The sequence below is a fragment of the Pristis pectinata genome, chromosome 4, assembly GCF_009764475.1.
Source record: "Pristis pectinata isolate sPriPec2 chromosome 4, sPriPec2.1.pri, whole genome shotgun sequence".
NCBI lineage: Eukaryota > Metazoa > Chordata > Chondrichthyes > Rhinopristiformes > Pristidae > Pristis > Pristis pectinata.
In genome coordinates, this window is record NC_067408.1 from 108,267,116 (window position 1) to 108,294,435 (window position 27,320).

The 27,320-nt window shown below is 38.0% G+C and overlaps 2 protein-coding genes across 7 annotated transcripts in view; both read left to right on the top strand.

Moving 5' to 3' along the window:
- mrps6 (mitochondrial ribosomal protein S6) overlaps positions 1-27,320 on the top strand; it is a 101,335-nt gene that overhangs the window by 11,232 nt on the left and 62,783 nt on the right. The window contains exon 2 of one of the 2 annotated variants that reach the window (XM_052013453.1): positions 903-3,473. In XM_052013453.1, the coding sequence (XP_051869413.1) occupies positions 3,435-3,473 (39 nt within the window). In that variant the 5' untranslated portion in view covers positions 903-3,434. Of the gene's footprint in view, positions 1-902; positions 3,474-8,184; positions 8,327-27,320 lie in introns of those variants that run through there. The other variant, XM_052013452.1, reaches the window with a different exon arrangement.
- LOC127569101 (sodium/myo-inositol cotransporter-like) lies at positions 3,455-26,836 on the top strand. Of its 5 annotated transcripts, none has more exons than XM_052013449.1 (2): positions 3,455-3,473; positions 17,191-26,836. In XM_052013449.1, exon 2 carries the CDS (start codon positions 17,509-17,511, stop codon positions 19,639-19,641), a length of 2,133 nt encoding a protein of 710 aa, XP_051869409.1. In that variant the 5' UTR covers positions 3,455-3,473; positions 17,191-17,508; the 3' UTR covers positions 19,642-26,836. The 5 variants fall into 5 exon arrangements, with proteins under 5 accessions (XP_051869409.1, XP_051869406.1, XP_051869407.1 ...); XM_052013446.1 differs by lacking the exon at positions 3,455-3,473 and adding an exon at positions 8,200-8,326; XM_052013447.1 differs by lacking the exon at positions 3,455-3,473 and adding an exon at positions 9,777-11,868.

Below are 27,320 nucleotides of genomic sequence, written 5' to 3' on the forward strand. Positions count from 1 at the left end.
TATTTTTACTTGTGCCCCTAATTTGTCTGCAATTTTTTTCTCCCTTTTACTATTAGGTCTGTAGGTTACACCTGTTATTGATTAGTCCTTTATTATCTTTTAGCTTGATTGAGTTACTTTCAATCTTTGTCTTTCTAGCTGTGTCCCTGTTACCTGCTGCCATTATGCTATTCTCAGTAAGTTCCGCTACTCCACTTTTTTCTTCCCTGTCCTTTCTAAATACGTTATAGCTTGCAATGGTCAATTCCCAGTCCTGACTTTTTTTTATAGCCATTCCTCAGTAAACCCTACTTTGTCTGGCTCTCAGCAAGGCATAATTGCACCCAGTGAGTTGTTGTGAGCACTTGAATTCGATCTTATGGGATTCTTTCTCATCTTATAGTTCACCATATTTTTAGATCTCTCTATATTTCTATTTGTTCCCTTGCTAACAGAGACCTTTATTCTTTTCTATTTTCCTGTTTTGTTTGTATTTAGGCCATTTATGTTTCCTCTAGATCCCTCCCCTCTTACTAGTTTAATGCCTTTAGACCTCTCTATTACCCATTCTGAAAGGACGTGGATCTTATTCTGCTTTGGGTGGAGTCCATCTCTTGGTGTAGCTCCATCTTGTCCTAGAACTGTGTCAATATCCTGTGAAGATCGCTTCTTTTCCACACCAGTCTTTAGTCATGTATTAATCCACCAGACCCGTGTTTCTGTGCCAATTTGCATGTGACTCAAGGACCTGTTTTTACACAGAGGATATTTATGCTGCCTGTATGGGTGGTGGAGGCTTTCAGAGAGAATTGGACGGGCATCTGAGGTAAAAATCATTTGCAGGCCGACAGAAAAAGAACTAGGAAATGGAACTGATGGATTACAGGACATCCGTGGGTAATGAACGGGTTCTGTTTTTACAGACGTCCATAAGCTGAGTTGGAAAAGTCGTTAGCTGGAAAATACAGAAAAATCACTTAATATGGTAACCATACCTCCACAGTATTGTAACGAATGGCATCAAAAGAACAAAAGACTGATAGGAAAGAACAATTACTAAAGGTGGAGAGAGAGTGAAGAAACTAGTTCTACTGTTCGTAAGAATGGACGATTGTACGTATGTCAAACTTTTGAATTTAGTATTGTGGGAGCTTGTTCTTGTGTAGGGGTGTCCATAAGCCAGGCGTTCTTAACCCAGGGATGGCCTGTACTGTAATATGAGCTGTCATGGAGTGAATGGGCTAAAAGGCCTGCTAATGTGTCAAGGCCAGTCTGTTGTCATATGCACAAGTACGTGTAAGCACAGGTGTAATGAAAAACTTACTTGCAGCGGCATCACAGGCACATAGTGTTAGAGACGACATTCACAAGCAAAGCATAAATTGAACATAAATTGTACAGGATAGAACACAATTTGAACAAAAAATAAACAGTCCTTTGTACTGTGAAGTGGGCATAGTGTTGCTATACTGAGGTAATGATTAGGGTTGTGCAGGTTGGTTCAAGAACCCAGTGGTTGAAGGGAGGTAGCTGTTCTTGAACCTGGTGGCGTGGGACTTCAGGCTTCTGTACCTCCTGCCTGATGGTAGCTATGAGAAGGTAGCTGTGTCATGTGAATTCCATAATCCTGGCTTAAGGAAACCCAAAGATTCATAACCCTCTGAATCAAATGTCTTCACATGTTCTGAAATGGCTGACTCTTTTTCTGAGACTAAGCCTCTTAATTCTTATCATTTGCCCTATTTACCACTACCCCACCTTACTGAGCTTCAAAATATTAGCGAGGTGGGTAATTTTCACTGAGGGATGCAGTGAGTTTCCTTTGCCATCAGTAGTGAAATAAAAGCGATGGAGAATGGGCAGTGGTTCATGAAGATGGCTCACCACCACCTTCTTGAGGGCAATTAGGCATGGGTAGTCAAATGCTCACCTTGCCAGTGACATTTAGATCCCAAAAATAAAAGTGCAAGAAATGTAGTAATAGTAAGGAGATTAATTTTATGAATTTTGTATATAAAAATAGACTAGTTTTATTGATATAGCAACACTCATTTGGTTCCTCAGCCAGCAGGGGACAGTATTAACCTGTACCATTTACAAATGTGTTCTATTGCACCCTTAACAGTAAGGTAAGGTTGAAAGTAGGATTTTACAGTTTTTATGAAAATTAAGGTTAAGATGATATTGTATAAAAATAAAAAAAATACCTCCTCTGTGCTGAGTTCATTAATGTTGTGAAGGAGGCTGAGGGGTGACCTTATAGTGGTTTATAAAATCATGAGAGATATAGATAAGGTAGATTATCACAGTCTTTGTCCCAGGGTAGGGGAATCTGAAACTAGAGGGCATAGGTTTAAGATGAGAGGCAAAAGATTTAAAAGGGACCTGTGAGGTGGGTTTTTCCACACAAGATGGTGGTGGGTATATTGGAACGAGCTGCCAGAAGAAGTGGTGAGGCGGGTACAATTACAATGTTTAAAAGACATTTGGACAGGTACATGGATAGGAAAGGTTTAGAGGGATGTGGGCCAAATGCAAGCAAATGGGACTAGCTCAGGAAGACATCTTGGTCGTCATGGATGAGCTAGGCTGAAGGGCCTGTTTCAATGCTGTATGACTTCATGACCTGGTAATCCCTTAATTTCAAAACTGTCATTCTTGTCTTAAAATCCTGCCATGATCCTAATGTTCCTCCCCAGTTCTTCCAGCCCTAGAACTCTTTGGAACCTCTGTGCTCCTTCATTCTGTCCTATTGTATAATTCCCTATTTACTTGTCTCCATTGTCAATGGCTGTCTCTGTGACTCAAGCACTGGAATTTCCTTCCTATCCCTCTTCATCTCTCTACCATCCCTCGTCACTTAAAATGGTCCTTAAAACCTACTTCTGTGTTCATGTCTCCTTCTGTGGTACAGTGTCAAATTTTGTTTTGATAAAGGCCTTTTGAAGCATTTTGGTATGTTAAATGTCCTAGTTTGTTGCTGTTGTTGAATAGTAATTAGTTAATCTACTAGATATTTTTGAATACTTGGGTAATTTGGTAGCTGTGATTTAATACATTTTAGATCATTCAATAGTTGTATTTATAGTTGATAGTGAATTGTACATGGGAATACCCTAGCAAGAAAAAGAATAGGGGAAAGTGTATTGATGTCACTGTTAAGGGAACTTTCAAAGTGATCATTAAGCAGGGTGGCACAGACATTAGAAACTGGAAGGTACCAGCCCAAGATGAGGCTTCATGATATCATGTCATGGGCACATCTCAATTTGGAAGTGAAAAAAAGGAAGATAAGTAGAAGGAACATAATTCAGACTGCTGTGGTCTGACTCTTCCATCGAAACGTTGGCTGCGTTGACTGCCAGAGTCTGTGGCTTGGAGGATTGGACTTTTCAGCCATCAACACTGTCATCTACAGCCATCCACCTGATCTGTAAAGGTGATTGTCCTTGACCATGAGGGATCAACAACATCAGATGGCTTCACTGAAAAAGGTACGATTCAAATTTATTTGATAATTTATAGATGATTTTAACTGTATGTTGCTGAATTTCAAACCTCCCCCCCCTTAAGAATTTTTCAACCCTAGGGACTTTGGACAATTCCTTTAAATCATTGGTTTCCCCATCAGGGTTAGAAACGAAAGTAGAATGTGGTCATGATGGATAGCATCAGGTGGAAGCTTATTGTGCCAAAAAAATGTTTGTCACTTTTTCTCATGTGCTCACTGAGTTTTTTAGCATGTCCATGAGACTTGCTTCCTGTTCTATTGACCCCATTCTTGCTCAACTATAGACCATCTAACCATCCTCTCGGGTCTCTATGCTAGCAGAACTTCTACATGGTTCCTTTTCCTTGTATAGTGTCCCCTTCCAAAACCACAGTATTCATTGCCTCCCAAAAAACACCCTCCATCTGACTTTTCAATTTGCCACACAATCATCAATATTCAATCCCTCTCAAGCAACACAAGCAAGTGTAGCCATATATCTCCTGAGTCCTTACTTTTTTCCACTCTTAAGCGTCTCAGTCTTTTGGACCTCACACCTTTAGCTTTTCAAAAACTCTCCCTGACCAAGGTTTTGGCCCTTCTAATTATATTTACATGGGGAGTCTTTTTATAGCACTCAAGGTGCCATATAAATTGTTTTTTTCTCTTTGAATATGCATGTCCTTAGGGGGAAAAAAAGTGAAATACTGACTAAAATGGGTCTCTGACTTGCTTTCTGAACATAACCAGCTGTGTGTTAATATACACAGGACGTTAAAGGTCAGAATATTCCCTGCTGAAGGGTGCTAATTGCCTTGTGATCATTAGATTGCTCCAAAAGTAAAAGATTAATTGTGGAAAGTATCTTTTATTTAAAAATTTAAGTGGAGACTTTTGCCATGGGAAGATGCATAAAATTTGTCTTTGTAAATGATCTTAGTTTGCATTTCACAGTAAAAAATAGTTTGACGATTGAAATTTGTCACAATTTTAATTCCCAACTTTGCAACCACTTTGTTTTTTATGCTCTTAATGTTGATTACAGATTGGGAAAGATCCTGCCTGGGTTTTTTTCCCCTTAAACAACACATGTTTCCATGATGGCACTTTGTATTCTGAACCATAAGCAAAACCTATGATGTTAATGGCTGTATTTTATTTTTATTTCTTTCTCTTGCATCTGGTAGATGTCTCGGGTCTAACAAAAAATATAAATTAACAAAAAATATAAATTAACAATTAATCTGACTCAGCAATCTGCACTGGGATTCATGAAGTCCTGCAAATTTCATTGTTGGATCTTAATGCATAAATGCTTAATTATTTGCCTAAAATTTCTCTTCAATATTTTTCACAGATTATAATAACTCTTTTATTTTAATTGTTAACGCCTCTACTAAAATAACAATGAAATCAATGTCTTGAACATTTAAGCACAAGTATCTTGCAGCATAATTTCGTTCTTGGATAAGTGATTTAGTTTTATTTGCACATAAAATATTACCACCCAACTTTGGCCTTTAAATCAACATCAGTTATTTAAAATTTGAACAGCATAATCATAAACTATTAGGTTTAGAAAAATACCATAAAGAACAAAACAGTGTTCACACAAAATTTCAAAAGATGGTTGATCGTTTGATCAGCTCAGTCTTAAGTCACTTAGGAGAAGTCAGCTTGTCATCCACTTGAATGTCATGTGGTGCCATTCTTACATGAAATATGAGCAGAATATAAAAGAATTTTGATGCACATCAGCAGCATATCACAGGATCATTCACATTTTCACAAATGCATCTTTTCAGAAGATGTAGAGTTTCTTTTTGACCAATATACAAATCATATCCCAGCCTGTAAGGATGCATCTCATGTACTGAGGTATAGAGGATGTTGCCATAGGTTATCAAAGCTGGATATTAGGGATTCCTATGTTTTCAGATATTCTACTGGAAATACTGCACTTAATGGTAATCTTACAATTTAAGCCAGGATTGTTAAATCAATTGGAGCATTAACGTCCAGGGAGCTAAGTGGAGCACTCCCACTCTCATGACTTTTTTTCTGTCAGTTATCAATAGTCAGGCAATCTGTGTATTCTCGACAGTGGACCATTGTACATTTGCATTTTTGAGGTTCTTGAGAGGTTTGTTTTTTGAATATGGTCTTCTATAATTTTGACGTCACATTGCCCTCAAGCAGCTTGCTTACCTTAACAATAGATAAGCGCTTTATCAATAATGTTTTATTATTTGGCCTCAATTCTTACATTGAGCCATTTACTGTACTGGAGAGAAAAATGCCACAAAATGGGTTGTTGGGCATTATCATCAAAAAGTGGTGAATTTTGACAAGCAATTTTGTGAAGGAAATGATGGCCCTATCAAAAATAACAAGTAAAAAGATGGTCTTCTTTGTGATTGTATTGTGTTGTTTGGTCCATGAAAAATGACCACAATGTTGAGGTTCCTGGACTGCCATTGTCTGCAGAATGCAGTACACTCTACCATAAATAGATTTTATAAGACTAATAGCATGTCCCAAAGTGTTCAACAACAGTGAAGTACTTTTAAGTTTTGTCACTGTTGTAGGAACATGACAAATAACTTGTACTAGGCATCATCCACAAACAGCAAAACGATAGTGTCCAGAGAAATATTGACTGAGGGGTAAACATTAGCAGGGGGAAGGGAGGGAAATGATTCCCCTGCTTTTTTTTAAATAAATTGTTCCATGGGATCTTTCCAGCCACCTGAAAGAGCCTTGGTTTTAGTGTCTCAATTTTTGAGACACAGAAAGTATCTGGGAAAATTTAAAGGGGATGTGCAGAACAAGTTTTGTTTTACACAGAGCATTGTTGGTGCCTTGTTCGTGCTGCCAAGGGTGCTAATGGAAGCTGGCATTCAAGAGGTTTTTAGACAGGCACATGAATGTGTAGGGAATGGGGGGGCATAAATCACATGCAGGCAGAAGGAATTAGTTTAATTTGGGATCATGCTCGTCACAGACATCATGGGCCAAAGGGCCTGTTCCCGTAGCAACACACAAGATGCTGGTGGAACTCAGTGGGTCAGGCAGCATCTATGGAGGGAAATGGACAGTCGACATTTCAGTCAAGACCGATCATCTGGACCCAGGCCTATTCCTGTGCTGTACTGTTCTACAGACCATAAGATGAAGGAGCAGAATTAGGCTATTCAGCCCATTGAGTCTGCTCCACTACTCAATCATGGCTGATTTTTTTCCAACCCCATTCTCCTGCCTGTAACCCTTACCCCATTTACCAGTCAAGAACCTATCAATCTCTACCTTAAATACACCCAATGACTTGGCCTCCACAGCCCTCTTGTGGCAATGAATTCCACAGATTCGCCACCCTCTGGCTGAAGAAATTCTTCCTCATCTCAGTTCTAAAGGGGTGTCCCTCTATTCTGAGGCTGAGCCCTCAGATCCTAGACTTTCCTAATACTAGAAACATCTTCTTCATGTCCACTGTAGGTCTTTATTCTGTGGAACGTAGGAAAATGAAGGACGACTTTAGAAAAATGTTGAAAATTATGAGAGGCATAGATAAGGTGGATGGTAACTGTCTTTTCCCCAGGGTAGGTGAGTCCAAAAGTAGGGGGCATAGATTTAGGGTGAGAGGGGAAAGATTTTAAAAGGAACCCGAGGGCCAACTTTTTCACGCAGAGGGTAGTGAGTATATGGAATGACCTACCAGAGGAAGTGGCAGAGACAGGTACAATAGTATAATTTAAGAAACACTTGGATAGGGCAGAGCTGGGAGGGATATAGGCTGAATGCTGGAAATTGGGACTAGCTGGGTTGGGTACCGTGGTGGGCATGGACTGATTGGGCCCAAGGGTCTGTATCCGTGCTGCATGACTGTATCCAGGCCTTTCAATATCCTCTTCCATCAGGTAGAAGGTACAAGAGCCTGAGGGCACTTACCACCAGGCTTAAGGACAAATTCTACCCCACTGTGATAAGACTATTGAACAGTTCCCTTATACGATGAGATGGACTATGACCTCATGATCTACCTTGTTGTGACCTTGCACCTTATTTCACTGCACTTTCTCTGTAGCTGTGACACTTTACTCTGTACTGTTATTGTTTTTACCTGTACTACATCAATGCACTCTGTACTAACCCAATGTAACTGCACTGTGTAATGAATTGACCTGTACGATCGGTATGCAAGACAAGTTTTTCACTGTACCTTGGTACAAGTGACAATAATAAACCAATACGGAAAGTAGGAAGCAACTTCATCAAAAGGGCAGGCACGGTAGTGTAGCGGTTAGTGTAACACTTTACTGTGCCAGTGACCTGGGTTCAGAGCTGGCCATTGTCTGCAAGGAGTTTGTACTTTCTCCCTGTGTCTGCGTGGGTTTCCTCCCACATTCCAAAAGACTTACGGGTTAGGAAGTTGTGGACATGCTATGTTGGCGCCGGAAGCACGGCAACACTTGCGGGCTGCCCCCAGAACACACTGCGCAAAAGATGCATTTCACTGAGTGTTTCGATGTGCATGTGACTAATAAAGATATAAATAAAAGCACTTCAAAGTGCTCGCCTGGCGGCCCCCTACTGTGAGCCACGGCATTTAAAGTCGGGGGCAAGGGGTGGCTGCGCCTTTAAGCGGGCGCTGCGGTTGCGCCTTTAAGCGGCGGCGAGGGAGGTGGAGGCGCCTGCGCATTGGGGAGGCTGTCAAGCGGGAAGATCGTGTGCTGGAGGCGGTGAAAGGACGGGCCGAGTGCACATATAAAGGACGCGCGGTGGAAGCGCTGTCGAGCCATTAAGCGCCACAACATGCCCAGATACGAACTCGCGTTGATCCTGAAAGCCATGCAGCGGGTGAGTGTTCATACACACAAACAAAAAAAGAGAAACAGGAGAGAGAGGAAAAAAGAAAGCAAGCGAAAATAAAACAGTCGCCATCTTCCCGTTTATCCAACGAAAGCGCCGGCCGACTAATAACGGGGAACGTTTACCCGATCTGCTGCTGTTGCTGCCTCTGCCTTAACACACACACAAACACACAAAAAAATGAATGGAGGTTTTTCTTTATTGGGTTGTTGTCGGTGTCAGGAGGGTGCGTTGTGTGTGTGTGTTGCTGTTTTTGCCAGTAGAGTCGGTTGGCCATTGAGGCCACAGGCCGCGTCTTGGCGCCGCCAGGGACGGGCTGCTGCTGCCGCCGCCGCCGCTGTGTTGTTGCTGCTGCTCTGTGGACACTGTGGACAGAGGGATTAGCTGAAGAAACCGCACCTTTAGAGGCATAATACTGCCCGCCAGACTCTCCTTTACCTCCCCCCCCCCTCCCCTCCCCTCCCAGCTCTATCCCTCCCCGATCGTGGGACTGATGCCTTGGTGGTTGTCTTTTTTTTAAATGAGATGCTTGGGAGATGAAACGACTTCTCCTTTCAACCCCTCTCTACAAAATAAGTTTATTGCGGGTCAATGTGTTTCTCTCGTGCGATTTATTATTTACTATTCCCATTCTTGAAGTTTGTGTTTAAAATGACATTTCACTCGAGGTATTAAATGTTTTGAGTTGGAATGTATGTTACAGATGTGCCTTTTTTCATCTTGTAAGCTTGTGATGTGATCGCTGTTTTCATGAATCTTAATAGGGAAATTATACCTTCTCTCATGAGTTTAACTGGTGGTGTATATGCAAAAGTTATTTTTTTTAACCTTGCTTAGGTTGTCAAAAGTATTTTTGATACAGGGTGTCAAAAGTATTTAGCAATAAAGGTGTTTGATACTTGGTATGAAAATGTTTTGTCAACTTCAGAATCTTGCTTGCTAGCTCTAACGTTACCCGAAAATTCTGCTACTTATTCAGCGAAGTCCCGTTTCGATTTACGGTTGAGCTTTTTATCTTTACTTTAAACACTCGTCCTTCCATCAGTGACGCATCACGACTGCAATGTTTGCCGTTATCAAGGTGCATCGCTGCAAATCACCAAGAGAGACCATCTCCCAATCCTGGAATTCCATCACCAGGAAGGGCAAGTGCAGCAGGTGTGTGTAGAAACACCAGCAGCTGCAAGTATTTCCTATCGAGTTGTACACCACTCTGGGGTTGAAATAAATAACCTTTCCTCCTTTGGGTCAAAAAAAATCTAGTCTTTTACCAGCACTGTGTGACTACCTTCACCACACAGCTTGCATTGGTTCAAGAAAGCAGTTCATTACCTTCTAGCAAACAATTGGTGATCGGCAATAAACGCTAGCCTTTAAAGCAACTACCACATCTTCTGAATGAATTTAAAGAAATATTCACAGGACAGAAGGTAAGTTATCTAGTGATGACATATGGTGGAACCCTGTTATATGGAAATCTTCATGGCATGTTATAATTTCATAGTTCACAAGGCAAACAATAAAAGAACTGGGATTCAAAAGGCCAGGAACAATTTTCAAATTCACTTACAGTAAGAGTTTCAAATCCAGCTCTAATCTTTAGATGTCGGATGGAGGAATAATGTTTCAAACCTTGTGCTGTGTGCTCCAAGTTCCAGTGACTGACATCTTTAATTATAAAATCATAACTAAACTGAAAAACAAATTTCTAAATTTTAGCATACGGCAATAACTAAAATGATAAAATTGTCTTTGTAACTTGAACTGTTGGTTTTAATATTAGACAGTTTAAATTGTAAAAAAAAATTGATTGCAAAGCTTTGCAGCAAAAGTACTTTTACTGTAATTATATTTATTACCTGGCAAGTCAGTTGGGACAAAGACATTTTTTCTCTTGCACAGGATTCCACTATGTTGATGGAGAATAGAAGTTCATAGCCAAAATCTTTTGTTGCTACAGTTCTAACTTTTGAAAGATTCATTTAAAGTGATAATTTCAGAAGATATATCATGTTTGACAAAATGCTAGAATCTAATGTATAAATAGGAATCTCCTTATAATTTTTGGGGCAGGTAAGTGCAAGATTAAATAATTTGCAATTTTCTGCATACAGTTTGGATCTTCATTATGGGTGTATCTTCATTATGGGTGTAAGATATTTCAGTTGAATTAAGATGCAATGGAGAGGGAAGATGTTTTGCATGCCATATTATGTATTATTTTTACTGGAAAGAGGTATTGTATTTTTCAAGGTACATTTTTTCAATGATTGCAGTTAAAAAGTTTTTTAAATGGATGTTCCCACTGCAGTTGATATACAATCCCTAGCTAAGACATTTCAGCTGGAGATACCTAATCCTCTGGATCAAAATTGATGTTCTTAAACTTTAATTGGTGGCTTATTTGCATTTCATTTACACCATGTTCTTTGATTCCATTGCTTCACCAAAATCTTTGTCAGCCTTAAACTGAATTTTTCTCCCCCCAGATCCACACCTTCCGAGAGTTCCAGATTTGTACTGTCCCTTTGTGGGAATGCCTGAGACAATGTATATATGTGGAGGGATTGCTTCCTCATTTTGCTGCTGGGTGGCCCAACAGATTTTAAGACTTATTTTGTTAATGATTTCCTTCACCAGAGGAATTAGTTTCTCTCTACTGACTCCAAGTTATTTTAACACTTAACCTTATGAGCCCCAGATGGGGGTCTGACCAATGGTCTATGCAACTGAACCATAATTTCATCCTCTTTGTTGTGAAGGCAACTATCTGGGCAAAACGCCTCAATAAATCTTTTGATTCCTTAACTGACTACTAGCTTTTTATGATTTGTGGACTTGTCTGCCTTTGATCCCCTGGATCCAGGTTCCATTTTAAAAAATACTCCTAATTATTTATCTTTTTGCATCCAAAACAGATTACCTCTTTCATGTGTTGAACCCATTTCTCTAAAGCTTCATCCACTATATGCTATCAACGTTCCTTTGTGACTTTCTGCTCACATTTTCATGAATGTTTCTCCTCATGATCTGTCAACATGGGTATCTAGCTCTTCCTCCTTCATCCAAATCATTAACAAATATGATGAAAAGCTCAGCTCCTTGGGGAGATACCCCACATCATATTCTTCCAGATGCCTTCTATCCTTCATTTTCTGTCTCCCACCTTGAATGAAGGAATTAGAAAGGGATTATTTATTAAGCAAAAATACTAACAGTACAGATTGCATTAGGCCTGAGAACCAAGGTTGAAGTCAACATTGGGGTAGGAAGGGTGTGTGAACAGTTGTCGGTAACGAACAGGATCATTTCTTCTCTTCCCACTATGGATGTGGTGATAAAGCTATAATTTAGTAGCAGAATAAAATGATGAAGTAATTCTAGAGATCAGATAGTTAAGAGAAATTTTTACTCCCCTTTTTCCAGGTTTAAAGAACTTTGCTGAAACTTTTGCTTTTGCCTGGCCCAAAATAGTGGTTATAAACACATTGACATAATTGATAATTTCCAGCTTTCACATAGACTTCTCGGTAAGAATTATAACCACACTTAAGGTTTGAATAGAACAATAGTGGTATTTGTTTCCAGTAGTCAAGAGAACTGAAAAGTACAAAACCTGATCAGAACTGGAAATAACATAAAAGGTTGTTATTAAATTAAACTCTACCACTTTGGGTTTTATTTCCATTATTCCTTTAAAGTTTGCAGCTTATAAATCCTTATGTACAAGGGTCTTCTCAGAAATGGTGTTTGTACAAATGTGGTGTAAAGATATGTCATGGCTGACAGTAAGGAAATTGAATCCTTCTGGTTGTGACCTGGCTTTTTCCCAGCAGTTTTTCTTGTGGCTACCTTTTATCTCTATATGCTAGCTCCAGCATAGCCTGTCCAAAAATGACTCAGATGATGAAATTAAATCAGTGGAGAGATGTAACATTTTGCCAAAACACTTGTTAATTAAAACTTAATTGAAGTAAATGTTATTAAACTGTGTATTCCATTGGTAATGTACGAGGCAAGATTCTTATTTTCCATCAAAGTGTTGACTTGGAATTTACTCATGAATTGGCTTCTATACAAACAGTACAGTATTGGGTTCTATCAAATATAAAAAGTAAATTGTTGGTGCTGAATTGCTGCATGGTTTAAAACTTGAAAATAATGCTTTATCAATTTGATGTACTGGAAAAACTGTCTAGAAAGGGAATATATATGTGGGAACAATATTCGTGAAGCTGAACATGTTAACTTGGCCACTGTTTATTGTATAATAGCTAATATTCTCTCTACAGTGTGTGTGCTAGTGTGGTACTACAGGTAGGTGGGCTGGATATACAATAACTGTATGCAGCCCAAACCCGTTACCTAGATGCTGTATAATAGAATTGCATTCATTTGTGCAAGATTAGTTGCCAAGCAGGATGGAAAAAAAAGTTATTTCTAAAATATTTAACTTTTTTCAGAAAGCTTGTTAATTTAATATAGTCTCGATCATTTTTAATTGAGAAACCAAGGTGGAGGAAGAACATTTATACTACAGGAACTACCAAAGTAGAAAAAGATTACCAGGTAAATTAATTCTTAAATTATGTTAACTAAGATTTTATGAACAAGGTTGTAAGAAGAGGGTACAGAGAAGGGTGGGATTAGTAAAGAGTTTTGTAGTTTTTCAATAAAATGATAATGTAAGGAGGACATTAAAGATTGATTCAAAATTTCCAAAGAAACAGTGAGTGGAAAGTATGTCTATTACCAGAGTCAGTTTGCAAAGTTGAGAAGGATTCAATCAATGAAGTAGAGAAATTAGCAGCTGTCAGATAATGTTTTTATTTCTAGATTGTTCAGCTATGTGAGAAAATATCCTCTTGTATACAAGTAGCTTTTGCAACTGCCGGCAGATTTAAGTTTTAATATTCAGAATGAGAGATGGTTGGTTCAAACGCCACTCTTCTGTGAGTCACACAATAATGTTGTAAAAGTTCCAGTGGTGGAGATTGTGAAGCAAAATAAAAGAGTAAGAATTGATTTTTTTATTTAAAGAAATCTACTTTTGAAGAATTGAATGAGAAAGGTTATCTTATAAGATTCAGCAATCTGCCAATATTCTGCTAAATGAGTTTAGAATAGTTAGGGTATGAATATAAACACAAGAGTGAAATTGGGATAATGGTGTTTTGGAGAACCCTATATCCAACCAAAAAGGGATCAGATGAATTGCTAACTGTGCTATGGGTGGTATTTAGACAGTGCTGTTGTGGTATGACCATGTGTAATATCTTCATTAGGAGTGGCAGCATTTAATTCTACAAGGCTTCAGACAAGTGCAAAACACCTCCAAACATTCAGAGTAGAGCTGCAGAGATGTGTAACATGGCAGTTAGGCAAAAGGAGTAATTCATTAGACTGGAATAATAAAAGGTAAATTTGATGTTAAATGCAAGTTATTACTTTACAAAGTACCTTGCTTAGAGGACATTGTTTAAGAAGTGTTGTACTGAGAATAAAGGATATTGAACATGACAGTAAGGTTTTGTGACCATCTGTGAACAAACTGCATGAACCATGCATTATACCTACCCAAACTTTTCATGGGCATCTGCATTGCAACTTGTGGGGAATCGGACGTGTTAACAAGCATATAGGTGTCTTTTAAGTAGCAGTATATAGCAAAGTTGCTATTTCTTTGAGCTATGCTATGCCAGGTAAAATTGAATATCTTTTCTAAACTAAGAAACAGGAAAACATCAATTCAGTGCAAAATCGTATAGTGGTGAAGAAAGGGGATTGTGGAAGATGGGGGGGGGGGGAATAAAGCAAAATGCATTTGTTTAATAAAACACTAATTCTGAAAGAATGAGACCAATGTGTGTAAAGGTAACTTTTGAGAGTTTGTTTGGCAGTAATTAATCATCATATTAAATTCAGATACATTAGAATGGGCGAAATTTTTCTGGCATATTTATTGGTAAGTGCCACATCTTCATGGCTGTAAACTGTTTCAGAGCAGGACAAATTTCTAATTTCCACATTTAATTGTGTATGGATGCTGGAACTTGTCCAGTTTTCTCCATATTATTGGGCACTGGAAGCTTCACTGCTCCAAATTGTGGAATTTAGGCTGATGTGTTTGCAAGAACAATTTCGAAGGTGGTAGTAAGACCCTGTAATTTTTTAAACTGATTTTGGAATGGAGGGTCAAATGAATTTCCCAGTATTCAGCACAGACTTTGAATATTTTTTTTAGAAGGCCAGATATATTGAGCAGAATGTTGTGGGTGTACTGCTGGAACTTATTAAAAAAAATTTCATCAGTCATTGTGTGATATCATGAATGTACAATAAAATACATAGCTCATTAACAAAGTCTTATTGGTCACTGAAATTACCTGTTTCTCAATCTTGCAAGAAGCAGAACGGTGAACTGCAGATATATTGTAGTTGGGTATCGATTTTGCTGAAACCGCAACTGTTTAAAGAACTTTCACAACAGTATTGTCAGAAATGACTCTCATTGCAGTTTAGAATATTAGTCAATTTGTAAAAGTTGAAAGTAATTCACATTAAGAATATGTCTGTATATAGAGATCAGGAAGAAATTCTAAATTTGGTGTATAAATTGTAATTTAGTGCATGGTTTTGACCTGTAACTATAGGGGTATGACTGGTAGCTTTGTAGAAAACTGTAAAATGGAGCCATGACATGTACACTACATTTGATGGTAGCAGTGGATCATTTAGCCTCTTGAATGCAATTACTCCAGCACTTATGTTAAAGGTGCATTGCTGTCAATGGTACTTACAGTGCAACTGTAAGCTTAGGATACCTGCACCCATTCATGTGCTTCACGTGAACCTCAGAAGTGCAAATCTTTTGGAAAACCCGTGGTTTCTCCTTTCTGCATACGTGAGTAGATATATCTTCTAACCATTTACTAGTAACATTCCGCTATGGTAAAGTTTTATACAAATGCACTTTTACGATTAAGGTTTTTTGCATCAGTTGGGGGTTGCTATTACATTAACACTAGCACATTCTCATGCGCTCTGTCTAAATACAAGTTGAAGGATACTTAAATGTATGTAGTCCTTTCTTATTTGTAATTTTTGCAACATTTTATGGAATTGATACTTCAAATAATAGAGGTGTGACTGAGCTGTACAGACTGGAAGCTTCCAGATTTGATCACTGGTCTCTTAAGTTAGCAGATCTGAGCTACAGTTAGGGTGATGCAGTACAGTTGGCCTCCATGTCATCATGGTGGGAGGAGGAAAGACAACCAAATAGCTCCTGATTGCTGTCCAGTAATCCCTACTGGAGTTAATTCTCTTGTTGAAAGAGATCATTGCTCATGTGACACTGGGCATTGGAAGGCCATATTTGACTTGGTTGAGATTAGATTTAGCATTTATATCACCATCTTACTTTTGAGTTTGTATACTTTCTAATATGGGATCATTGAATAACAATCAGGAATGGAAATTTTGGTTCATTATTCACCCAACCCACCCCAGTACTGCACACTCCCTCTCACTCCACTCCTTTCCTGCACCAACTCCCCCCATCCCACCAACTCCCCCCTTTTCTTCCACACCAGTTCAAAACATTGAGGTGAATTGTAGCACCCTAACTATCATTCTGACCAATTTCTCACAGACCAGGGATTGAATATGGAGTATCCCACCACTTCATTATATATTTCCTAACGTACAGCAAGATTACATTCCCTGCTTTTGCCTCTACAAAACCATGTTGTTGTATTTGCATTGTTTAAAGTGATGAGAGTTTAAAACTGCAGCTATTGAACTGTACTTGGACTTGTAATGCAGAAATGACATCTGCACTTATCACTTAATTTTTTTTGGAATACATCTCTGGTGTTTGATACTAAAAGGCCATAAAACACCTAAATATGCTGTTATTTTTAAATTTCTTCTGCTTTGGAAAAACTCCATAATAATCATTGACAACAACATGGTCTTTTTAGTTGGGTAAAGCAAATAGCTCTCAATTCCAAAATCTGTTTATTAGGTGCCACTTTCTAAGAACTTTGTCAGGTATCATGTAAGTTGTTTTTTTGTGTGTCTTTTTTTTAGATTTGGTGTATAGTGGTGGTTCATTCCTCCACTGTGACCAATCCAATGAAACCTCTAAGTATTAAGATTTTTTTCAAAGTCACATGATCTGACTTTACTTCAAATACTTTAATATGTTGAGCATAAAACCATCCTTTTTCTATGCCTTGAACTTGGGCTGCTTCATGTTTTTGCCAGGCATGTCAATGCACACATTTTCACGAAATCCAACTTGGTAAGTTCTTTTAAATTTGGTGGCAGAAATGTCTGGATCAATTTTTTTGCCATCACCAATCATGCACAGGGAAGCAATTGTTTGTTGAAAATGCCTTTAGGGATTGCTCAAAACAAACTTTGTCCCATGGCTTAATAACCCATGCATATGGTATTTGTAGTGTATGGAATTGGTGCCACTTGGTTTGTTTTGTGTAAAGACAAAATAAAAATAATCCTTGAAGTCTACCATCCATAATGTTATTTGGTTTTCATCAGATCCAGCCCTTTTCATGCCACTTGAGGGTGTTTGCCCTCGCATCCCTGATTCGTATGAGAGTGGATTATGGGGATGAGAAAGTCTACAATCAGTAATAATACTGATTGTATGCTTTCAACCTTACCATTTTAAAATGGAAATCAAATTTTCAGCATTCTCGCTTTCATATGTCATTAGTCATTGAGAAAATTTGCATCATGTATTCTGTTTCTTTTCCGGAAATGAACCTAATAAGTGCAATTCTAATATCATTTTTTTTTTGTCTTTTGTCTTTGCTGTCTTGCAGGAGTGTAACTCTAGGCCTTACTAGACCTCTCAGCAACAGCTAAGAATTTCAACACCAACAAATTAAGCTGTGCCAGTCTTGTGGAATGCTACTTAAAAGAGCATGAGAAATAGTCAAAAGTGAAGTTAACAAGATAAATAAATAGCATCCCAGTACCTGTACAACTGGAATCCTGCAGGTTCAATCAAGGCAGCAAACCAAAGGACAAATATTTTACCACTCCTTACGTTTTTTTTGTATTTCATTAGCAACCATAACGTATCTGGCTGTTGTCTTGCATCCTATTCTGTACACAGTTGAATCTACATTATTATAAAAATGTTTGGCTCTATGGAAACAGCTGACTTGGCTGTTGTAGGATTTTATTTTGTTCTTGTATTGTGCATTGGGTTTTTTGCGATGTGGAAATCCAACAGAAGTACCGTGAGTGGATACTTCCTTGCAGGACGCTCCATGACCTGGGTGGCAATAGGTGCTTCATTGTTTGTGAGCAATATTGGCAGTGAACACTTTATTGGGTTAGCAGGATCTGGAGCTGCCAGTGGATTTGCAGTGGGAGCTTGGGAGTTCAATGCAGTGTTACTTTTGCAAGTATTAGGTTGGGTCTTCATCCCAGTCTATATTAGATCTGGTGTGTTCACCATGCCACAATACCTTTCCAAACGTTATGGTGGTAACAGATTAAAGATATATTTTGCTTTGTTATTTTTAATATTATATGTTTTCACCAAGCTTTCCGTGGACTTGTATGCCGGTGCACTCTTCATCCGGGCGTCACTGGGCTGGGACCTATACCTCTCTATCATCATTTTGATTGGATTGACTGCAGTATTAACTGTCACAGGAGGACTTGTGGCTGTCATCTACACCGATGCCCTGCAAGCCATTCTTATGATTGGTGGAGCTTTAACATTGATGGTTGTCGGTATGGTCAGAGTGGGAGGCTTTGAGGAATTGAGACGAAGATACATGCTCGCCTCTCCAAATGTTACTGCAATCATTACTTCCTTCAATCTAAGTTCGACTAATACTTGCTGTATCCACCCAAAAGAAGATTCTCTAAAGATGCTACGTGAACCAACTGATGAGGATATTCCTTGGCCTGGTTTCCTGTTGGGTCAAACACCAGCCTCTGGTTGGTATTGGTGCGCTGATCAAGTCATCGTGCAGCGAGTCTTGGCTGCAAAGAACATCGCTCATGCTAAAGGAGCCACTCTGATGGCTGGTTTTCTGAAACTCTTGCCCATGTTTATCATAGTCATTCCAGGGATGATTTCCAGGATTCTCTTTACTGATGAGGTTGTTTGCATTAATCCAGAGCACTGCATGCAAGTATGTGGCAGCAGTGCAGGTTGCTCAAACATTGCATACCCACGCCTCGTGTTGGGAATCTTACCTGCAGGCCTCCGTGGCCTAATGATGGCAGTCATGATAGCAGCTTTAATGAGTGATTTGGATTCTATATTCAATAGTGCCAGCACAATTTTCACCCTTGATGTCTACAAGCATCTTCGAAAGGCTGCCACCTCTCGAGAACTTATGGTTGTGGGTCGTTTATTTGTTATCTTCATGGTAGGCACGAGCATTGCCTGGGTTCCTATAATTGTGGAGATGCAGGGAGGACAAATGTATCTCTACATCCAAGAGGTAGCAGATTATCTCACGCCACCTGTGGCAGCAGTGTTCCTACTTGGTATTTTCTGGAAACGCTGCAATGAGCAGGGGGCCTTCTATGGAGGGTTGGTTGGATCACTTTTGGGAATGATTCGCTTGATTCTTGCCTTTGTTTATCAAGCACCAGACTGTGATCAGCCTGACACCAGACCAAGTTTTATCAGAAACATTCACTATATGTATGTGGCAACGGTTCTATTTTGGAGCACTATCATTACAGCAGTTATATTGAGTCTGCTGACACCTGCTCTTCCAAGAGAATATACTCGTAACACTACATTCTGGGCATTAAAAGACTTGGACAACATAAAAAGTGCCCAGACAGAAGAATCAGCTAAACTAGCAAATCGAACTGTGTCTGAAAGCAATGGCAGTACCACTTGTGTGGATAAGTCTGACTGTAATCGCAAAGATACTGATGGAATTGAACTAGTTCTGTTAATGCCCGGAGGTGATGACTCCAAATCTGTGTGCTCCCCATCCAACATTGAAGGACTGACAACAAATGATGGATATTTAAATGGTCAAACAACTGTGGACCAAGGAACCATTGAGGAACCTCAACTGGAAAGAAGCAAATGGTGGAGACTTTTTGACTGCATTTGTGGATTAAAAAATTATGATGTGACAAATCCAGTAGCAAAAAATACTGTAGAAGATGAAAACATTTGCTTAGAAATGCTACAAGAGAGCCCCAGGCTTAAGATACTGTTAAATATTGGACTTTTAGTTGTATTATCTTCTGGAATATCTATGTTCATTTATTTCTCTTTGTAAAATCAGTCTGCAGGTTTAAGTGAATGCAGTTTCATCTTGAAGATTTCTATATTCCTTTTGTTGGCCTGGACAGAGAACTTTTATGGCTTGCTTATTAAATATTAGGGGTGGTAATTGGAGTAAGTTATTATAGAATGAAATTGTATGTGCCCAGTCTGAACTTGGCAGATGTAGGTCAGAGGCAGTAAAATTGGCCATGTTACTTTCTATTAAGGTGGGAAATTAGTGTTTCATCATCTGACCTGCTATTTAGTAACTCCCATGGGAAGCACTAAGATGGGTTTTAAGTGAGAACAAGTGGAGAATTCAGTTGTGGTTTTGGTTACTTTCATTGAATATCTTTTATGACAGCCACTGTCAAGGATCACAGTGGCATTTTATAAGATACCAGGAAAAGAAAGAGAGCCGTGCCCAGTGTATTGTGTGAAACAGTGAACCGTTACATTCTGGAGGAAAGAAATGGGGGCCTAGAAATTAAATCTGTAGCCAACTTAATTTTGGGATTTGTAGTGCATCACCTGGCTTTTATAGATAGATAATTTCCTTCCTTGCAATATTTATTTTGTAAATTATATTCAAATAAGATATGACTGAACTTAAAATAAATTTTGATTCTTAATAATTGTTTCATGTCCAAAATCAACAAAATGTATATGTGGAAATTCCAATAAAGTCCACTTATGAGCACAGTTAAAAGTAGCCACAAAAAATAAAAAAATGCAATTTCAGTGGGTTGTAAAATACTTGCTAAATTTAATATAGTTTAATGACAAGTGAAATTTTTAATTCATTACACTTTCCCCTTAATTTCCCCATTTCTCCCCTTCCCCTCGCCATTTCACATACTTGCTGAAATACCCACCTCATGATGGATCTCTACCACTGAGCCTGTAAGTCAGCTGCAAAGGTATGTTCAGCTTTGACTTTTTCCAGATTCCCTTCCCCACTCCACATGAGGCTGTTTTACTGTATGGAGCACCTTCCTCCACAATAGGAGTCAGTGAATTTTGTAAGGCAGGATTGAGCTTAATGATCGTCCCTATTAGGGGTATGGATGTTGATGCTTAATGATTAAAAAATATTTCTTTAATAGTTTAGCTGCATAACAGATGCTGCACTCCAAGAGATTGCATGAAACAACTCTAAAGGTGAGATCCATATGCAAATACATTGCATGTAGGCCAACAAAAGGACCATAGTCTCTTTGTATAGCTATCATTGTATACTATAGCTTTTATTATGGATGATCTAGGTTTTAAAAAAAGTGTCCTTTTGTAAAAACATTTTTAATCCAATCAAAAAGAAAGTATTGATGCTTTAATATTGAAGATGTTGGCTGCTTTAACTGGACTCGGTTGTAATTTTGTATGCATTGTGACAGGTAATTCTCATTTTTGCTAAGATGCAGGAACTTGTTAGGTTGTGATAAACTAGGAAAATGTATATGCTTTGGTTAGGTAACATCAGCACTTATGATCTCCCAATCTTATATTTGTGATGATTAAATTTGTAGAACATGAGTGATTGGAGTGTGGGGATCAGAAGAGTATGTGAAGGGAATAGTCTACTGTTCTAAACAAAATGGGATCTATATATTTGAGTTTTGTTGTCTTGTATCCTAATTCCTTTTGTAGATATCTCTCTCCATCATTTGTCACTTCTGTCATGCTTTCCCCATCCTCAGTCAATTAGAGTTTCTTATTTTTAAAACCCCTTTATATTTTGAAAGGTTAATGTATTTTGTTAAAATATAAGCTAAAGTACAGGTCACAGATGCAGAAAATAACTGAGCTTAAAAGTTTGTCTACTTACAAGTTGCTCTATTCAAAAGAGTTGGTTTTCTGCCAAAGAAATTAAATATCAGGAGTAAGCTATAATTTATATATTCTGCTATAAAAATGTGTGATTGCATTTTTTAATATGGAAAAAAAAGCTTTGTGTAAGGATTTAAGAGTATAGATTGTTGTGCAAGTACCATTTGTCTTTATGGAAGAGTATACAACTAACATGATTTGCAAAAATGTGCAACGTGTACTTGCAAAAGTATTTATCCTATCACCAGCAGATAACATTTTGGATTATATATGTATGTTTTATATATAAACATACATATATAATCCTAATATATATATATCTACCAATTTGTGTCTTGTAATTACTTACATTCCTATTTTGATGTGAGGCAATATGTCTGCTTGTGTAATTACATATTCAGCAGACTGGCTTCGCAAAGCACAAATAATTATATTGGGCACAGACAGAAGCACTTATCCAAGTGCCTGAAAAGGTGTTGACCAATTACAGGAATTCAGACACACAAATAAAAAAATACTGAAAATACCTACCAGGACTATTTGTGCCTTGATTTTAAAAGTAAGATTTCAACTTTTTAAGATGAGGTTCTCCTTTTCCAGAATTGGAATTTGGGAAGTGCTCAGCATAAATTCAGGAATTAATTCATCAAATTTATTAGATCAATAATCATGATTTTCCTAAAACTCTTGGTTATTTTTTTAACCTGGCATTTGTAATAAAAGCTTCATTTTAAAGTATATTGTTTATAATGTTTTAAAATTATTTGAAATGCGTAAGTTGTTAACATTTTGACTTTGTTTGGGCATTCATAGTAACTCCATTGTTACTACTCATAGTAACTCCAGTGAGTGTAAACTATCTGCATGTGTTCAAAGATAACTTATAGAATGTTATTTGAAGTTGATCGAATCACCAGAACTTGTATCTCTAGTTCCACAAAAAGACAATCACCGTAGATGTTAAAGAAAAAAATGTAGGACTTCTGACCAAATTACCAACAATGGATGAATGTTAAATAACTGATCCACGAGTTTTAATGTTAACATTCTATGTAATAATATAATATAGATATGTTAGGTTCACTAAAAGTTAATGATTTAGTCTATCTCTTGTTGCATGTCTTGTTTAGTTTGCTCTATTTTTCTCATTCATGGATTCTAAATGTAATAATATTCTCATTCATGAATTCTAAACATAATATTCTAGTGTTCCCCAAAAATAATTGCTATATTTAAAACCTTTATTGGCTAAAAGGTAATTATCATTTAACAATCCAGCTCACTCATCACACTTTTCTCCTGTGCTATTCCCAAGGCCACACTTGATTTTGGTATCCCAGAGGGTTCAGATATCTTCTAGACCTCTCTGCCATGGCTGCTCTGCGAAGTAGAGAAACAAAGGACTGCAGATGCTGGAAACTAGATGGGGGGGAAAAAAACAACAAGATGCTGGAGGAACTCAGCAGGTCAGGCAGCATCTGTGGAGAAAAGCAGATAGTCAACGTTTCGGGTCAGGACCCTTCAGGACTGAAGCTAGGAAATGGGGAAGCCCAATATATGGGGAGGGGGGTGGGGAGGAACAGAGCAGTGATAGATATATTCCTCCAGCATCTTGTTTGTTCTGTGAAGTTGTGACTTGGCCTCAGACAGTGGACCCTGACGCCCTGTTCCTGGATTGTCCTGAGGGCCCTTTTGACACTTAGCTGATGCCAACAGACCTTTGATGATCAAAGACAGTTTAAAAAGTAACTGGATTTAATTTATTAAAAGTGTTTACTGGACACATGCAAGTGATAATTAAAAGCATTAAAATAGAACCTTTTCATCAAGATTGGTGATACCATTCAAGTGAGTAGGCTGGCTGCAAATGCCTACCATGGCTGGCATAACGGTAAGAGACCAAATCTGAACTGCATCTGCCTTGTCTTTATGGCATAACTATGTTGAGTCCAGCTTTGGGACAAAGGGTCAAAAGTGTTGTCTTCTTTGATCTGTAGCTGGCCTTCAACTTCTGCATTCAATATGTAAGTGTAGGAGTCAGCAATCAACTGACCTGTGAAGACCAACTTGCCAAAGGTTCTCTATGGAATTACTGGCAGACTCAAGTAAATTTCAGAGCATTGAATGTTGTCATGGTTGGAATTGCATGACAGCAACTTCCTTTTGCTGGGTGACAGAAAGACTAATTAAATTGATGCAAATTTGTGTAAATACTTTGATTCAAAGGAAACCAAACTCGTGTATATAGAGAGAATGGGGAGCACAAAAGAAAAAAAAATCAAAGCAGGATGAAACAGCTCAAACATTAAACCAAATATTTCTATTCTTAAAATAGACTAGCAGTTTTCAGGAAACTGAATTGGATTGAGCAAAATGGGAAAATGTGTAGAATGTTTCAGTAGCAAATCTTGTATAAAACTTGCACAACTTTCACTGTCCTTTGCTTCTTATGGCTCATTATGTTCCCTTGTGTTGGCAGTCCCAAGTTCAGCTGCTTATCTGAACTGATTGGAGTGTCATTACAGATATAAATGAAGTGTTTGGGCTCACACCGAATATATCCAATCAAGAGCAGTCATCATCAGTTGAATGTTGGAAGTACATAGGCAAGACGGTCATAAAATTTATAATACTGTAGAACATTGTGAAACTGGTCAAAATGGTGTAGTCATCACCATCTCTGTTCAAATCCTTCTTGCTATGTCTTTGGTCATTGTGCCAGAGAGGATACCCCTGGTGCTGGAGGTCTGTGGTCTTCAGTGATGTGATACTGATTTGATTTTAAAATTTGTCTGTTCAGATATCCTTATCGGATGATCTCATAAACTAGGAAAGATGATATGCATCCTCTGGATGGTTAGAATGTCTGTCAAAGCCCTCAAAGCACTTGCTGGGAGGAAGACAGAGGGGGAGCCATGGCAACTTGAATTTTAAGTTCATGCTTTTAATTAACCAAATAAATAGAATTTTTTTTCTTTGGAATAGGAAGTATAATACAGGTCCTCCCCAGGTTACAGCAGGGTTCCATTCCTGTGAACTCTTCGCAATCTGGACAGTTCGCAAGTCAGAAATGTGGCCGTGAGCCAAATTCCCAGGTGGCAAAAGATGCCTGCAGCCCGACAGCAGCCAGCAAATCCATCCTCCCAGTCTCCCAAACTCTTGTTCCTATGTATGGGTTGTACATAAGTCGGGTGTTCGTAACCTAGAAAGGACCTGTAAATCATGTTTTTAATATTTAGATGGTCTCAAAGTGAGAAGAGTTAAACTACTGTAATTTACTAGTGTTAATGATATAAAAGTTCAATTTTTGTATTTTTTGGGGGAAGAGGGTGAATAATTTTAAATAGGTATATCTTTTTCCTACTCTGGAGTAAGTTCAGAGAGAACTGTTAGTCAAAGTGGCCATCAGTAGAAGTGAACTTGTCTTTACTGACAGCAGATGCATACAGGGCAGCCTGAAGTGGAGACCATTTATTGAAAGTTGTGAATGATGAGACCAGAGATGATTTTCTGTCAAACCTTTCACTAGTTTGTTATCTATTTGTAAACTTGATCACTTATGCTAGATACAGACGAGCTTGCAAAAATCTGGAGATCGTAATAAGTCTGTGAAGGAAGGATAGATTATCTGCTTTCTAGCTGTTTTAAGTTTTCAACTGTGATACCAAGAATACAGCAGACATCTTGGCTCAGTGTAGGAAGAGAATTGCCTAAACTCGTTTAATTTAAACTTTAAATATAAAGCCTGACCTTTTTAATATAAAATAATGGGAAAACATTGAACATTTGAATTTTGTGTGCTGGAATTTTTTAAAACATTATTTACGCATCTTGCTAAAAGAATCTCAAAGAAACAGCTGTCTGAGATTTAAATTTGGTAGTGTAAAGTTGTGTGTGACCATTATAGTATTGCTCAAGGTATTGCTGTCTATAAAGATGATATTGACTGACCTGCTGAGTTCCTCCAGCATTTTGTGTGTGTTGCAGCAGATATATTCACTTCATCTTTGCATTGACACCAGCTTTAGACATATAATCAATTTGAATGTGTTTGCAAGCCATCTTTGAAGCTTGACTTCGAAGATAATTTTATGATACTAAACCTGCAGTTAACAAATAGAAACCATACTCCTAGATAAAGCTTTCCATTTTGATTCTTGAAGTAACTTCAAGTATTTGGAACATATTTCATGACATTGGAGTGAACTTTCCCAACTCGCCACCAATCCTTATTTCTGCATTATTTTAGGTAGGAACTTAATGTCAGTTTTTTTATTTGCGGTTTTCATATTAAATGAGTACATGTTTAACCTTAAATGTTTTGGGCAACACTTTTGTTTCCTGTTTGTATGTGTGAGTGTGCAATTATGAAGCAAATTTTTGTGCTCCCAGATAGGGTCCTAAATCACAGTTTGAAGTTAATAAGGATGCTAGGGATCCTCATCTGATAATTAGTATCTGTATTAGTAACGTTGGCACCCATTGTAAGGAATATCTTGTTGCTATTTCCTATCAAGGTAAAAAAAAATAGTAGATTAGAGCCCAGAATCAACCATTAATAGTTTACATCTTTCAGTGAATTTGCCAGGAAGTATTTGGGTGGGCATTGATGATTTTGCTAGAAGCCTTATTTATGGAAGTAAGATTTGTTTGAGTACATTGCAAGCTTTTGAATCGGGGAGGACAGTTGGTCTAGATTTATGCTGAATGCATCTTAAGTTTGTTATTGTCTGATGAATCTGGTAAGATTTTATCAAGTGAGATTTTTTTTAAACCTATGAATGAATCCCAATTATGAAGTGATTGCAAAAATGTGGGTGAGGGATTTAAGGCAGTGTAGTTTGAAGTGAGGAATGTTAAGCAGTTTGAATGGACTGATGCTTGAGATAAATTATTTTGTTCAGCTGTAGTTATAATAGTGTACCCCCACAAGATCTTTCAATGATGCTTTTGGAGGTAGCCGAATGAATTGTTTGTGGTTTCACCTACTTTGGAGAGATGGGAAAATATTGGACCATCAGTGTATGTTTTTAAGCCCTTTTGGTACAGGATTTCTCAAGCCAGCAGCAGGTGATGCGAGTATTTCCTACTAAAGGAGCCATAGAAGAGAAAATTTTAAATAACAGTTGGATGAAGTGATGCCATTTTATTCTTGCTGGAAAATGGAGGAAAATTATTTAATTTTGGATAATCCTTTTGTATGTCTTTTTAGTAACCTATGATTGTTATGTAACACACTTATGTAAATCAACCAGCGTGAAGGATGATAAAATTGTATACTTTTTTTTACCTGTAATTGCTATGCAACTTGTGTATTCAAAATGAATCAATTTATTTACCTGTCAAAATATTCAATAAAGATGAGGAATATTTTACTTGTGCATTGATGTTCATCAGTCTGTCCTTTATTTGCAGCCATGCTTTTTCCACTGTGATAGGAAAGTGGATTTTTAAAACTAAGATGACCCAGCAGATGAATTGTTGGGAAACCAACATTAAGAATACAGATACTTTCAAGCTATGAAATCGTACATTTAAGTGATCTAGCAGCTTGTATGCCGTTGCTGTTTCTGGATCTGTCAAGGACATTTTTATTTTAGTGCATTAGTCCCAGATTGGGGAGTTTACAACTTCATTATATTGCTATTGTTATAGCTGACACTTGAAAGATAAGAAGGTAGTGTGCTGCTTTCTATGAACAATTAAAACAAAACTGCCTAGGAATAAATTTGTTACTCTCCTTGCTTCTCCATTATGCGTTTGTCGCTTACAGTCAGCCCCCAGCTTACGACAAGGGTTCCTTTCTTTAGAACTGTTTGTAACCCAAACCGTTCATGTTGGAAATGAACAAAAACAGTGTTTGGG